We start from the raw sequence: 12,610 nt of genomic DNA on the forward strand, positions 1-12,610 counted from the left end.
AGGCTGCAGTAAGCTGTGATTGTACCACTGTACTCCAGCCTGGGGGACACAGCAAGACCCTGTCACCAAAAAAAAAAAAAAAAAAAAAAAAGGTAAAGAGAGAGAGCCCACAGACGTGAGAAAACGTTTGCTATAAGTATCCAAATGATACTGTCTTCTATAAACCACTAAGAAATGGATAAGCCAATTTAAAAGTGTCAAGATATAAAAACAAGCAAGTCACAAAAGAGGAAACCTGAATGAAAAGGGAATCTTACAAAAATATGCTCAATTTTACCAGTAATGATGGAAGTGGAATTTAAAATTATAGTGAGATACTACCTCATGTCTATCAGAATGGTGAAAATTTCGATACCTGATAATTCCAGATGTTGGCAAGAACATGGAACAATGGGAAATTTTAAGCTCTGCTATAGGAAGGTAAACTGGCACAACCAATCTAGAGAGTAATTTGGCAGCAGTAGAGCTGAACACAGTATATCCTTAAACTGAGGTTTCTCAACCTTGACAGTAACAGCTTTTAGGCTTCCTAATTCTTTTTTGTAGGGGGCTGCCTTGTTTATTGTAGGATATTAAGTAGCATCCCTGGACTTTTATGCATTAGACAGTAGCATCCTCCCAGTTGTAACAACCAAAAATATCTTGACACTGCCAACCTCTGGAGGGCACAATCTTCCCCAGTTGAGAACCCATTACCCCTTCTTAGGAATGCTTTTAATTAATTCTTGCATGTGTTCACTAGGAGATACATCCAAAAGCATTTATAGCAGGAACACTTCTAATGGTGAAATACTGGAAACAACCAAAATATCATCTTGATAATGAATAAGTAAACTGATATATTGATATACTAAAATACTACACATGTACAACAGTAAAAAGTGAGTTCCCTAGAAATATACTTAACATGGATTATTCATAACTCATTCTCACAATTACAATGTTTAGCAAAAACAGGTGCAGAAAAGAACACATTCAGTTGGATACCATGTCTAAAAAGATAAAAACTGGCAAAACAATACTATGTACTATATCAAGAAATGCACAGGAATGGCAAACACCAATGTTAAACATTACTTTAGGATAGACAGTAGTTACACCTCTGGAATCAAAAAGAAATGGGATGAGAGGGAAATACACAATGAACATCAACCCTCTTAATATTTTATTTTACAAACTAGGTAGATCAAAACACTCATTGAATTTTGTAGATGTTAAATGCTGTATAACAAATTTTAACACACACACACACACACACACACACACACACACACACACCCGTGAGGGGTGGTATAAAGTGGGGTGGGAAAAAGAAATAGATTACCATTCTTACTTAATCTTTCCAAGTAAGAACAACTTGACAATCACACAATAGAAGATAATTCATAGAACATGAGGGAAATCAAGATTCGAAGCAGCAGCATAAGAAAATACAGTAAAAGTAAGAGAATGTATTTATATATATATATATACACACACACACACACACACACATATATATACACACACACACACACATATATATATATATATATTTTTTTTTTTTTGAGACGGAGTCTTGCTCTGTCGCCCAGGCTGGAGTGCAGTGGCGCTATCTGGGCTCACTGCAAGCTCCCCGTCCCGGGTTCACACCATTCTCCTGCCTCAGCCTCCCGAGTAGCTGGGACTACAGGCACCCGCCACCTCGTCCGGCTAGCTTTTTGTATTCTTTTTAGTAGAGACGGGGTTTCACCATGTTAGCCAGATGGTCTCAATCTCCTGACCTCATGATCCGCCCGTCTCGGCCTCCCAAAGTGCTGGGATTACAGGCTTGAGCCACCGCGCCCAGCCAGAATGTATTTTATATTTAAATAGATTTCAAACTACTTGTGAAATTAACTGAAAATATGCCATTTACAAAAGCATTAACACAATGAAATAAAGGAAGGCTAGAATATCATCTTTTTTTTTTAAGAAACTGACAGCAAGAATGAGGGGGAAAAAAGATACTAAAGAACACTAGAAAAGTAAATGACAGGCTGGGCGTGGTGGCTCATGCCTGTAATCAGGTCAGAAGTTTGAGACCAGCCTGGCCAACATAGCGTCTCTACTAAAAATACAAAAATTAGCCGGGTGTGGTGGCACGCGCGTGTAGTCCCAGCCACTCGGGAGGCTGAGGCAGGAGAATGGCTTGAACCTGGGAGGTGAAGGGTGCAGTGAGCTGAGATCACGCCATTGCACTCCAGCCTGGGTGACAGAGCAAGACACTGTCTCAAAAACAAAAAAAAGTAAATGACATACTAAAAATTAGCAAAGAAAACAGAAATATAGATGGCTAAGCAAGCACAAGAAGCTAAAATAAATGCAAACACCATTTGTGCAGTCCAGCAGATTACCAATGAAGTAGACAAACAAATACTCCTATGGTTCACCTAGTCTAAAAAATCTAATCGAGAAAATTTTCCCCAATTCCCATTTTCAAAACTATTTTAGAAATGTGTTCTCATGGAAAATCAGAGGCTACTCAAGATATACAGGCAGCATATAGGTCCCCAACTACCTCAAATTTTCACCTTTTTTGGTCCTGTAAAAGTATAGCAAGGTAGTTAGGGAGAAGAGCAGAAACTGCTCCAAATCCTTTAAAAACACATGCTAAATCTACTTCTGAGTTTCTACTGACTTAAATTTCTATATAATGGTGTAAAACTGTAATGATAAATTAAGAGATCTAGAATTCAAAATTTTTAAAGTTAATGTAAAAAGTGGAAAAACATCTTTAAAACACATTATGAATAAGGAAAGAAAACCCAGACTTTTTAATATTTTATCATTTTGCTTTAACATATAACACTAGGAAAACAAGAAAGTAGGAACAAAAAGAAAAGACTCCACAATAAACGAGTTAAGGATACAAGGAGAATGTTCAGAAAGGAACCTCATCTATAATACAAATATGTGAATAAATATTAAACATTCCCTGTTATCAAAAAATAATAGGGTCCCTCCCTGCTGGCCAACTCCGGCAGAGGGCTACAAAATTTAAAAAATAATAATAAAAATAAAACATAATAAGACCAAATTTTCACCCAATAGGGCTTTTAAAAATAATAATATACAATGCTTATGACTGTGCAGTTAAACATATAAATTGAGGAAAAGGTAAACTAATATTTACCAAGTGACTACTATGTATCATGCACTGAATAGGTCAATGGGCCTCACAAATACTTTATGCAGTAAGTGTTAATCATCCTAATTTTAACCAGATTCAGAAGGACTAAGTCACTTAGTCTACGAAATTAATCCAACATAAGAACAAATTGATGTAATATTTGTTGAGGCCGCTAGGTAAGAAAAATCTAGAAACAAAATAGCCCATACTGGCCAGGCGCGGTGAGTCATGCCTGTAATCCCAGCACTTTGGGAGGCCAATGCAGGCGGATCATCTGAGGTCACGAGGTCAAGACCAGCCTGGCCAACATGGTGAAACCCCATCTCTACTAAAAAAAAATACAAAAATTAGCTGGGCATGGTGGCACATGCCTATAAATAAATCCCAGCTACTTGGGAGGCTGAGGCAGGAGAATCACTTGAACCCGGGAGGCAGAGACTGCAGTGAGCTGAGATTGTGCTGCTGTACTCCAGCCTGGGCAACAGAGCGAGGCTCTGTTTTTAAAAAAAAAAAAAAAAAACCAAACTACCCAATACTAAGGAACTGAGTAAACAATAGTGCAAACTTGTTGATAAAGTATTAGTCACCTAAAATTATAATTATGAAGGCTATATACTAACATGGAAATACTAACATGTTTGGTGAAGTATATGCTATGGTTTAACTATGGGGTTGTTTTTTTTTTTTTGAGATCGAGTCTGCCTGTGCTGGATTGCAGTGGGTCTGATCTCGGGCTCACTGCAAAGCCCGCCCGGGTTCACGCCATTCTCCTGCCTCAGCCCTGAGTAGCCGGGACTACAGGCTCGCCACCACTCGGGCTAGCTCTTTTGTGTCATCTTTTAGTAGAGACGGGTTTCACCGTGTTGGGGGCCAGGATGGTCTCGGGACGCTGACCTCGATCCGGCCTGCCTCTGCCTCCCAAAGTGCTGGGATTACAGGCTTGAGCCACCGCGCCCGGCGGGGTTGTTTTTTCTTTGCCAGTTATCCAGTATAGCTTTGGCATTTGAGGATTTGAAATTGACCATTTATAAATGATTCATAAGTACATGACAAGTAACATTTTGAAATTTTGTTAAGACACAGATATAAATCCTATACTCTGTGACTCCACTGTATTAGGGGAAAAAAAAATCAGGGCCGGGTGCGGTGGCTCAAGCCTGTAATCCCAGGACTTTGGGAGGCCGAGACGGGCGGATCATGAGGTCAGGAGATCGAGACCATCCTGGCTAACATGGTGAAACCCCGTCTCTACTAAAAAAATACAAAAAACCAGCCGGGCGTGGTGGTGGGCACCTGTAGTCCCAGCTACTCGGGAGGCTGAGGCAGGAGAATGGCATAAACCCAGGAGGCGGAGCTTGCAGTGAGCTGAGATCTGGCCACTGCACTCCAGCCTGGGCGACAGAGCAAGACTCCGTCTCAAAAAAAAAAAAAAAAAAATCAGCCTGTGGGAATGAGCTTAGCTAACCATTCAACTTGTTATCCTATGTCTATTTTTTACTCAAGGTCAGGTACACTTTAACTCTCCATTATCCTTTTAAAGAAGACTGCAAAACCCCGTCTCTACTAAAAATACAAAAAAGTAGCCAGGCGTGGTGGCATTCACCTATAATCCCAGCTACTCAGGAGGCTGAGGAAGAAGGTTTGCTTGAACCCGGGAGGCAGAGTTTGAAGTGAGCCGAGATCGTGCCACTGTACTGCACTCCAGCCTTGCTGACAGAGTAAGACTCTGTCTCCAAAAAACAAAAACAAAAACAAAAAAAAAGGCACTTTAACCTTTCAGCTATACTTCACACTGCAATTTAGGACAGAAGTTGTGGGCTGGGCACGGTGGCTCACGCCTGTAATCCCAGCACTTTGGGAGGCTGAGGCGGGTGGACCACAAGGTTGGGACCAGCCTGGCCTAGATGGTGAAACCCTGTCTCTACTAAAACTACAAAAATTAGCCAGGCGCAGTAGCAGGCACCTGTAATCCCAGCTATTCAGGAGGCTAAGGCAGGAGAACTGCTTGAACCTGGGTGGCAGAGGCTGCAGTGAGCTGAGATCACGCCACTGCACTTCAGTCTAGGTGACAGAGTGAGATTGTCTCAAAAAAAAAAAAAGGCCGAGCAAAGTGGCTCACGTTGGTAATTCCAGCACTTTGGGAGGCCGAGGCAGGTGGATCATGAGGTCAGGAGTTCGGGAACAGCCTGACCAAGATGGAGAAACCCCATTGCTACTAAAAATACGAAAATTAGGGAGGGCACGGTGGTGCGCGCCTGTGATCCCAGCTACTCAGGAGGCTGAGGCAGGAGAATCGCTTGAACCCAGGAGGTGGAGGTTGCAGTGAGCCAAGATCGCGCCACTGCACTCCAGCCTGCGCAACAGAGCAAGACTCCATCTCAAACTAAAAATAAAAAAAAAGTTGTATTGGACTCGGGTTTATCATATTGCTGAACATGTCGATTACAAATGAATGTTATATATGAACAAAAGAAAAAATATTCCCAAATGAAAAGTTATGTTTGAATATTATGAGTGATTGCTCCTTCAGTTGCTTTAATTACAGAAAGTGTGGGAGGGAAGTAAGATAAAAGGTAGGCAGTAGGTTAACATCTCTCCACAAATGGTCACAGCTACTGAAAACTAACCATGAGTGGGAAGGAACCAAGAAGAAGTCATGTCTTGGGACACCAAAAGCAAAGGTGATATAGGATATATTTTTTGAGCTTGAAAGGGAAAGTAGTTTTTTTTTTTTTGGAGACAGAGTCTTGCTCTGTCACCCAGGCTGCAGTACACAGTGGTGCAATCTCGGCTTACTGCAACCTCCATCTCTCAGGTTCAAGCAATTCTCCTGCCTCAACCTCCGGAGTAGCTGGGATTATAGGTATGCACCAACTCACCCGGCTAATTGTTATATTTTTAATAGAGACAGCTTTCACCATGTTGGCCAGGCTGGTCTGGAACTCCTGACCTCAGGTGATCTGCCTGCCTTGGCCTCCCGAAGTGCTGGGATTACAGGCGTGAGCCACTGTGCCCGGCCAGGGAAAGTAGTTTCTATCTTTAAAAACTATGAATAATTTATTCACCCAAAATTAGAAGCTTGCCTTTAAGAAATCCCTATAAATTATCTTAAGAGCATTAGCATGACAACGTATAACCCGGATATTGTGAAGATTTGATTCTTGCTTCTCATTTAGCCTCTCCCATCTTCAAATGATTCACATGCTGGAAAGTCTGGGTTCAGTTTAGTTTTTCCCCAAGGCCTCTATCTTTTCCCAGGTATTAAATAGCTCCAGACTGGCCTCACCTGTAAGGTTGATGTCTCCCAGCAAATCAAGAAGTTCTCCACCAGCAGAAGATGGTTTGCTTGTAGGTGCAGTTGGAATAACAGGTGTTATGTCATTTCCTCCCAACAAATCCAATAAATCATTGGCCTAAACAAGGTAACAACACCTCAATTCATTATTATTTGTCTAGTTTACATCTAAAGCAAAGCTCTTTCAATATGTAAAAATAAGGAAGGAAATCATCAACCAACCCAGGAACATTAAAAGGACTCAGCTAAGAGACAAGCTATAAGGGACTATAAAATCATAAGAAGCCCCAGATGAGCAAGTGAAAGGCTGGCTACCTGGCTAGTGGGCTGTGGCCCAGAGGGTGGCGGTTTGGTCTCTAGTGGAGCTGGTTCTGTCTCTCCATTTGTCTGCACAATCTCAGTAGGGCCATTTGTGGTCACTTTTTCCATGACAGGCATTCTCTCAAGTAGAGCAGACCTAGAAGAATCTGAAGTGGTTAAATTCTAGGCAGTTAACCTAGATTCCCTACCCAAAATAATCACCATTAACTATGTTGAGCCCAAGCATGGAGCTCCATCTCCCCTCCCCATCCAACACACACACTAAAATAGAAGGTAGATTACAAGAATACATGACCTAAATTCCTGGCTGGATTAAGGGCAGACAAAAAAAATCTTGAATAAACAGACTGTCCAGCTAAATCCCAAAGCATATATTTCAGTGGTAGGGAGATTGAGATGAAAGAAAGGTAAATCCATAAGTATTAACAGTCAAGAAGATACTGCATAATAGAAGAAAACAAGATGACAAACACTAAAATGTTAATAGTAATGGAATTTGAATGAGATTATTTGTCTTGAAAAAATACAACTCCTACTTTTTTTTTTTTTGAGACAGAGTCTCACTCTGTCCTCAGGCTGGAGTGCAGTGGCATGATCTTGGCTCATTGCAACATCCACTTCCCAGGTTCAAATGATTCTGCTGCCTCAGCCTCCCGAGTAGCTGGGACTACAGGCGTGCGCCACCACGCCCAACTAATTTTTTTGTATTTTTAGTAGAGATGGGGTTTCACCATGTTAGCCAGGACAGTCTCAATCTCTTGACCTCGTGATCTGCCCACGTTGGCCTCCCAAAGTGCTGGAATTACAGGCGTGAGCCACCACACCCGGCCTCCCGCTTCTTAACTAAATAAAATAGAAAATAAAGCAAAATTTCCATACCAAAAAAATGTAAGGGTTGGAGGTGGAATGAAAGAAGGGAGTTAATTTATTTCTTTAGAGACTAGGCAGAACAAAAGACGGACAAAACAGAAGCAGTCAAGCAATTAGAACTAAATAGGGATATGAGGACCAATTAATAAAGCACAAGGAATGAATCTTCTTTATGGATTACCATGACAATTTAGCCAGGATGCTAAGATATACACGCATTGCTTAGTTTCTTTCGCTCACCTCATGTGGTCATATTTCTTGAAAAGTGCATTATATTCTACTGCCCTCTGCTGGAGTTCCACATCAATGCTGCTTCCATAGATGGAAACCACTTTCTTAATTCGGCTATAGGATAAAATGACAAACAAAATCAAATACCCAAAAGCAAATTCACAAATAAGCAGAGATAATGTTTAATAAGCCAGAATTTTCTGGTTATAATACTGAAATACTCATCTTTTCTTAATTTATATAATTTTTCAAAAACAAAACACTTCATTTTCATCCATTTATCTGACATTCACATGACACTATTCTCATTGCAACACTAGATTTTTGTCCATTAAACATGCCGCCCCCATTCTGCAGCAACGATGGTGTGGAAAAAACATATATATATGCCACTCCCTAAACTTTGCTAGACAAAAGTACCAACTATTACTTTGCCACAAAAAAAATCTGTACTGTTCATTCTCTTCTTTGATAATTTTAAAATAATTTTTAATCTATAAAAGGGTCAGAGCATCAAAATGTTGACCCCACATTCTTCCAGTTCAGAATTTTAAAAGTAATTCAATACCATTTTTTATAAGACTTCACATTTAAAAGTGAAGCAGAAAGACTACAAGAACTAAGTTTGCCTTAAATATGGGAAACTGACCTGAGAATCTGCTTTATTCAAAATAGCAAAGAGAAGAATTAAAAGATTTAATCACCAAAACATTCATGATTGTATTCCTATTAAGACATGTCAAAATATAAAAAACCAAAACCTTGGCCAGATTACAAGGTCAGGAGTTCGAGACCAGTCTGGCCAAAATGGTGAAACCCCATCTCCACCAAAAAATACAAAAATTAGCCAGGCGTGGTGGTGCGCACCTGTAATCCCAGCTACTCGGGAGGCTAAGGCAGGAGAATTGCTAGAACCCTGGAGGTGGAGGTTGCAGTGAGTCGAGATCGTATGCCACTGCATTCCAGCCTGGGCAACAGAGCAAGACTGTCATCAAACAAAATGAAATATAAAATACAAATAAACCAAAACCTTTATGTGGGGAAGTAGATTCTCAACTTAAAAAGAAAAAAAAAGGTATTAGAAATCTCATTCTAAAAACGTAACTTTTAGGCCAGGTGGAGTGGGTCACATCTGTAATCCCCGCACTTTGGGAGGCCAGGGCAGGAGAATCGCTTGAGCCTAAGAGTTCAAGACCAGCCTGGGCAACAAACAAAAACATTTAAAAATTTTTTCTCTACAAAAAAACTGGCCGGGCGCGGTGGCTCAAGCCTGTAATCCCAGCACTTTGGGAGGCCAAGATGGGCGGATCACGAGGTCAGGAGATAGAGACCATCCTGGCTAACATGGTGAAACCCCATCTCTACTAAAAAGAAAAATACAAAAAACTAGCTGGGCGAGGTGGCGGGCGCCTGTAGTCCCAGCTACTCGGGAGGCTGAGGCAGGAGAATGGCGTAAACCCGGGAGGCAGGCGGAGCTTGCAGTGAGCCGAGATCCGGCCACTGCGCTCCAGCCTGAGTGACAGAGCGAGACTCCGTCTCAAAAAAAAAAAAAAAAAAATTTAAAAATTAGCCAGGCACAATTGTGTGCACCTGTAGTCCCAGCTCCTCGGGAGGCTGAGACAGGAAGATCCCTTAAGCCCAGGAGTTCAAGGTTGCAGTAAACTATGATGGCACCACTGCACTCCATCCTGGGTAAGAGAGCGAGACCCTGTCTCAACAAACAAACAAACAAACAAACAAACAAAACTCCCTAACTTTTTTGCTTCAAAATAATCCACAAGGGAGTAAAAGAACGAGAGGGAACAAAGTGCTGATGAATAAAGATTAACTATTAATTGATCATTGTGACTGTTGAGAAATAAGTAATGCAAATTTGTGTTATTATTCCCTCTACTTTTGTTATGCTTGAAATTTTCCAGGATGTCAAGTTTTTTTTTTTGTTTTGTTTTTAATTACAAAACCTGTTCACCCTATGTTTCTTCAATACTCACTTTACAGTACAAGTGAATCGAGTAGAAAGCTTCATAATGGCAGTGAGGGCATAACCTCGTGTCACAGAGGTGGACATATTAGAGATTAGGACACTTTCTAAAATATCCAATACTTCATCCTCTGTTACCTGAGAAGGAGGAGGAAAAAGAAGACAATGAAGAATGAGTAGCATGATTAAGCATCTAAATCTGGTATTAAGTCAGTGAATGCAGCCAGAAAGACAATCCTACCATTACAAAAGCCTCTAACTCAACCTGTGCTTTACTAGGGTAACTGTCCAAGCTGTTCTATTAACAGAGTAGGTGGGGGTAAAAAAAAGTGCTCTGGTTTTATCAACTAGAGCAGGTGAGGGTAAAAAGAGTGAAAAATGACCATTGGGGCTAAGAAGCAATATTAGAACTTCAAGTGGCAGAAACAGAAGAAGAAAAGAAAAACATACAGAGTTCAAGTGCTGTTGCCACAATTTTCCCTTTTAAAGCCAGTCCTTTAATGTGCCAATAAGAACATAGACACATGTCTCATTTCTTCCTGTAATCAGCCAGAAGGTAAGAGAAACAATTAATTCAGTCCACTAGGACAGAGAGTTGGGTCTAAAGTGGTTTTAAAATCTTACAGTGGGGCCGGGCAAAGTAGCTCACGTCTGTTAATCTCAACACTTTGAGAGGCCAAGGCAGGCAGACTGCTTGAGTCCAGGTGTTCAAGACCAGCCTGGGCAACATGGTGAAATCCTGTCTCTACAAAAAGTAGAATTAGCCAGGAATGGTGGTGAATGCCTATAGTACCAGCTACTCAGGAGGCTGAGGTGGGAAGATCGCTTGAAACCCAGGAGATTAAGGCTGCAGTGAGTTGTGATCCTGCCACGGAACTCCAGCTTGGGTGACAGAGTGAGACTCTGTCTTTTAAAAAAAAAAAAAATCTCACAATGGCTCAATAGGTTCCGTTTCAAAAATTGGCAGGTTTTCCAATATAATTCTAGTTCAATTCTTTGAAAAGTTGGATATTTTTAAAAATATTTTGAGACAGGGTCTCACTCCTGAGTAGCTGGGACTAGATACCATCATACCTGGCTAATATTTGTGTCTTTTGTAGAGACAGAGTTTCACCATGTTACCCAGGCTGGTCTCAAACTCCTGGGCTCAAGCGATGCTTCCATCCATCTTAGCCTCCCAAAGTGCTGGGATTATGGGCATGAGCCACCACACCTGGCCTAAAAAGTTTTCAAGGAATCAACCTCAACTCCCCATTAAACACTACTCTCCTATAACCAAAACCACTATTTTCCCCCACCTAACCAAGAGTGACAAGGAGTACCTGAATAGGCTCTTCCTCTTCACACTGGCCAGATACAAGAAGATCACCATATTCACCTATACACCATGCAGCCACTTGTACCAAAGGTTGCTGTGAAAAGAAAAGTCAACATTTCTCAAGGACTTCAATTTTTCCAAAGTCATTTAATGCAAATAATAGGTCATCTCATAATAAAGATCAAAACTGCATATCTAGAGTATTAGAAATAAAGACATACCAAAGGGGAGAGAGGAGGGGGAAAAAAAAGAAGAAAAATATACCAGAAAATTTGAGAGTAAAATTATCCCTTAGCTAAAATAGCTGAATGAAGTACTTACTTGAGAATAATCACCAAGAATTGCTTTGTACAGGCGCTGGACAGTATAGGCATGCATCTCCACACTGTTAGTTATTAACTGGATTAAATTGGGGACTGCATCATCACGAACATAACTTCCTGCCTAAAAGGAAATGCAGACAATTATCCCTAGAAACACACAGCAGTGATGATAACAAGTGTTAGCTATTATTATTACTGTGTGTTTCTTTTTTCTTTCTTTCTTTCTTTTTTTGAGACAGTCTCTCGCTCTGTCACCCAGGCTGCAGTACAAAAGCGCAATCTTGGCTCACTGCAACCTCCACCTCCCAGGTTCAAGTGATTCTCATGCCTCAGCCTCCCAAATAGCTGGGACTACAGGTGCATGCCACCATGCCTGGCTAATTTTTCTATTTTTATTAGAGATGGGGTTTCACCATGTTGGTCAGGCTGGTCTCCAACTCCTGACCTCAGATGATCTACCTGCCTTGGCCTCCCAAAGTGCTGGGATTACAGGCGTGTGCCACTGCGCCCAGCTATTATTGTTGCTTTTAAAAGAAGAATTCTACAAAACACCCTCAAAGATAAATTTGGTTCCAATTCTCAGGTTCATAACAGCTCAAACTTCAAAGTCTTACTTAAATATGTTAAATTTTTAAATTTTATTTTTAAAAATTTTCTCTTTGTCCAAATTAAAAGCAAGGCTGGGCACAGTGGCTCACACCTGTAATCCCAGCACTTTGGGAGGCTGAAGCAAGAGGACTGCTTGAGGCCAGGAGTTTGACACAAGCCTGGGCCACACAACAAGACTCCATCACTACTACTACTACTACTACCACTACTACCACCACCACCACCACCACCACCACTACTACTACTACTACTACTACTACTACTAATAATAATAATAATAATAATGATGATGATGATGATGTAAAGGTTTAAAACTTTATCACCCAACCTTGGTCAATCTCCCATTCCTAAATAGAACAACAGATTTAATTTATAAGACTGAGACCAGTCCTAACCATGTGTATTTTGGAAAGGAAAAAACAAACAAACAAACAAACAAAAAACAGCTAGGTGATCACGGTTTTATCAGACCACTACGGTTAAGAAACACAAAGAGGAAGAATTTTGGGAA

The 12,610-nt window shown here is 40.8% G+C and overlaps 1 protein-coding gene across 5 annotated transcripts in view; it reads right to left on the minus strand.

Annotated features, from left to right (window-relative positions):
* Positions 1-12,610, minus strand: part of AP1G1 (adaptor related protein complex 1 subunit gamma 1) — an 88,722-nt gene that overhangs the window by 11,207 nt on the left and 64,905 nt on the right. For all 5 annotated transcript variants that reach the window (XM_021932135.2, XM_021932131.2, XM_021932136.2 and 2 more), the window contains 6 exons: positions 11,489-11,611; positions 11,172-11,261; positions 9,860-9,987; positions 7,878-7,982; positions 6,762-6,903; positions 6,438-6,564 (listed from right to left, as the gene is read on the minus strand). In XM_021932135.2, the coding sequence (XP_021787827.1) occupies positions 6,438-6,564; positions 6,762-6,903; positions 7,878-7,982; positions 9,860-9,987; positions 11,172-11,261; positions 11,489-11,611 (715 nt within the window). The remainder of the gene's footprint in view (positions 1-6,437; positions 6,565-6,761; positions 6,904-7,877; positions 7,983-9,859; positions 9,988-11,171; positions 11,262-11,488; positions 11,612-12,610) is intronic.

Source organism: Papio anubis, chromosome 18 (assembly GCF_008728515.1).
Source record: "Papio anubis isolate 15944 chromosome 18, Panubis1.0, whole genome shotgun sequence".
Lineage (NCBI taxonomy): Eukaryota > Metazoa > Chordata > Mammalia > Primates > Cercopithecidae > Papio > Papio anubis.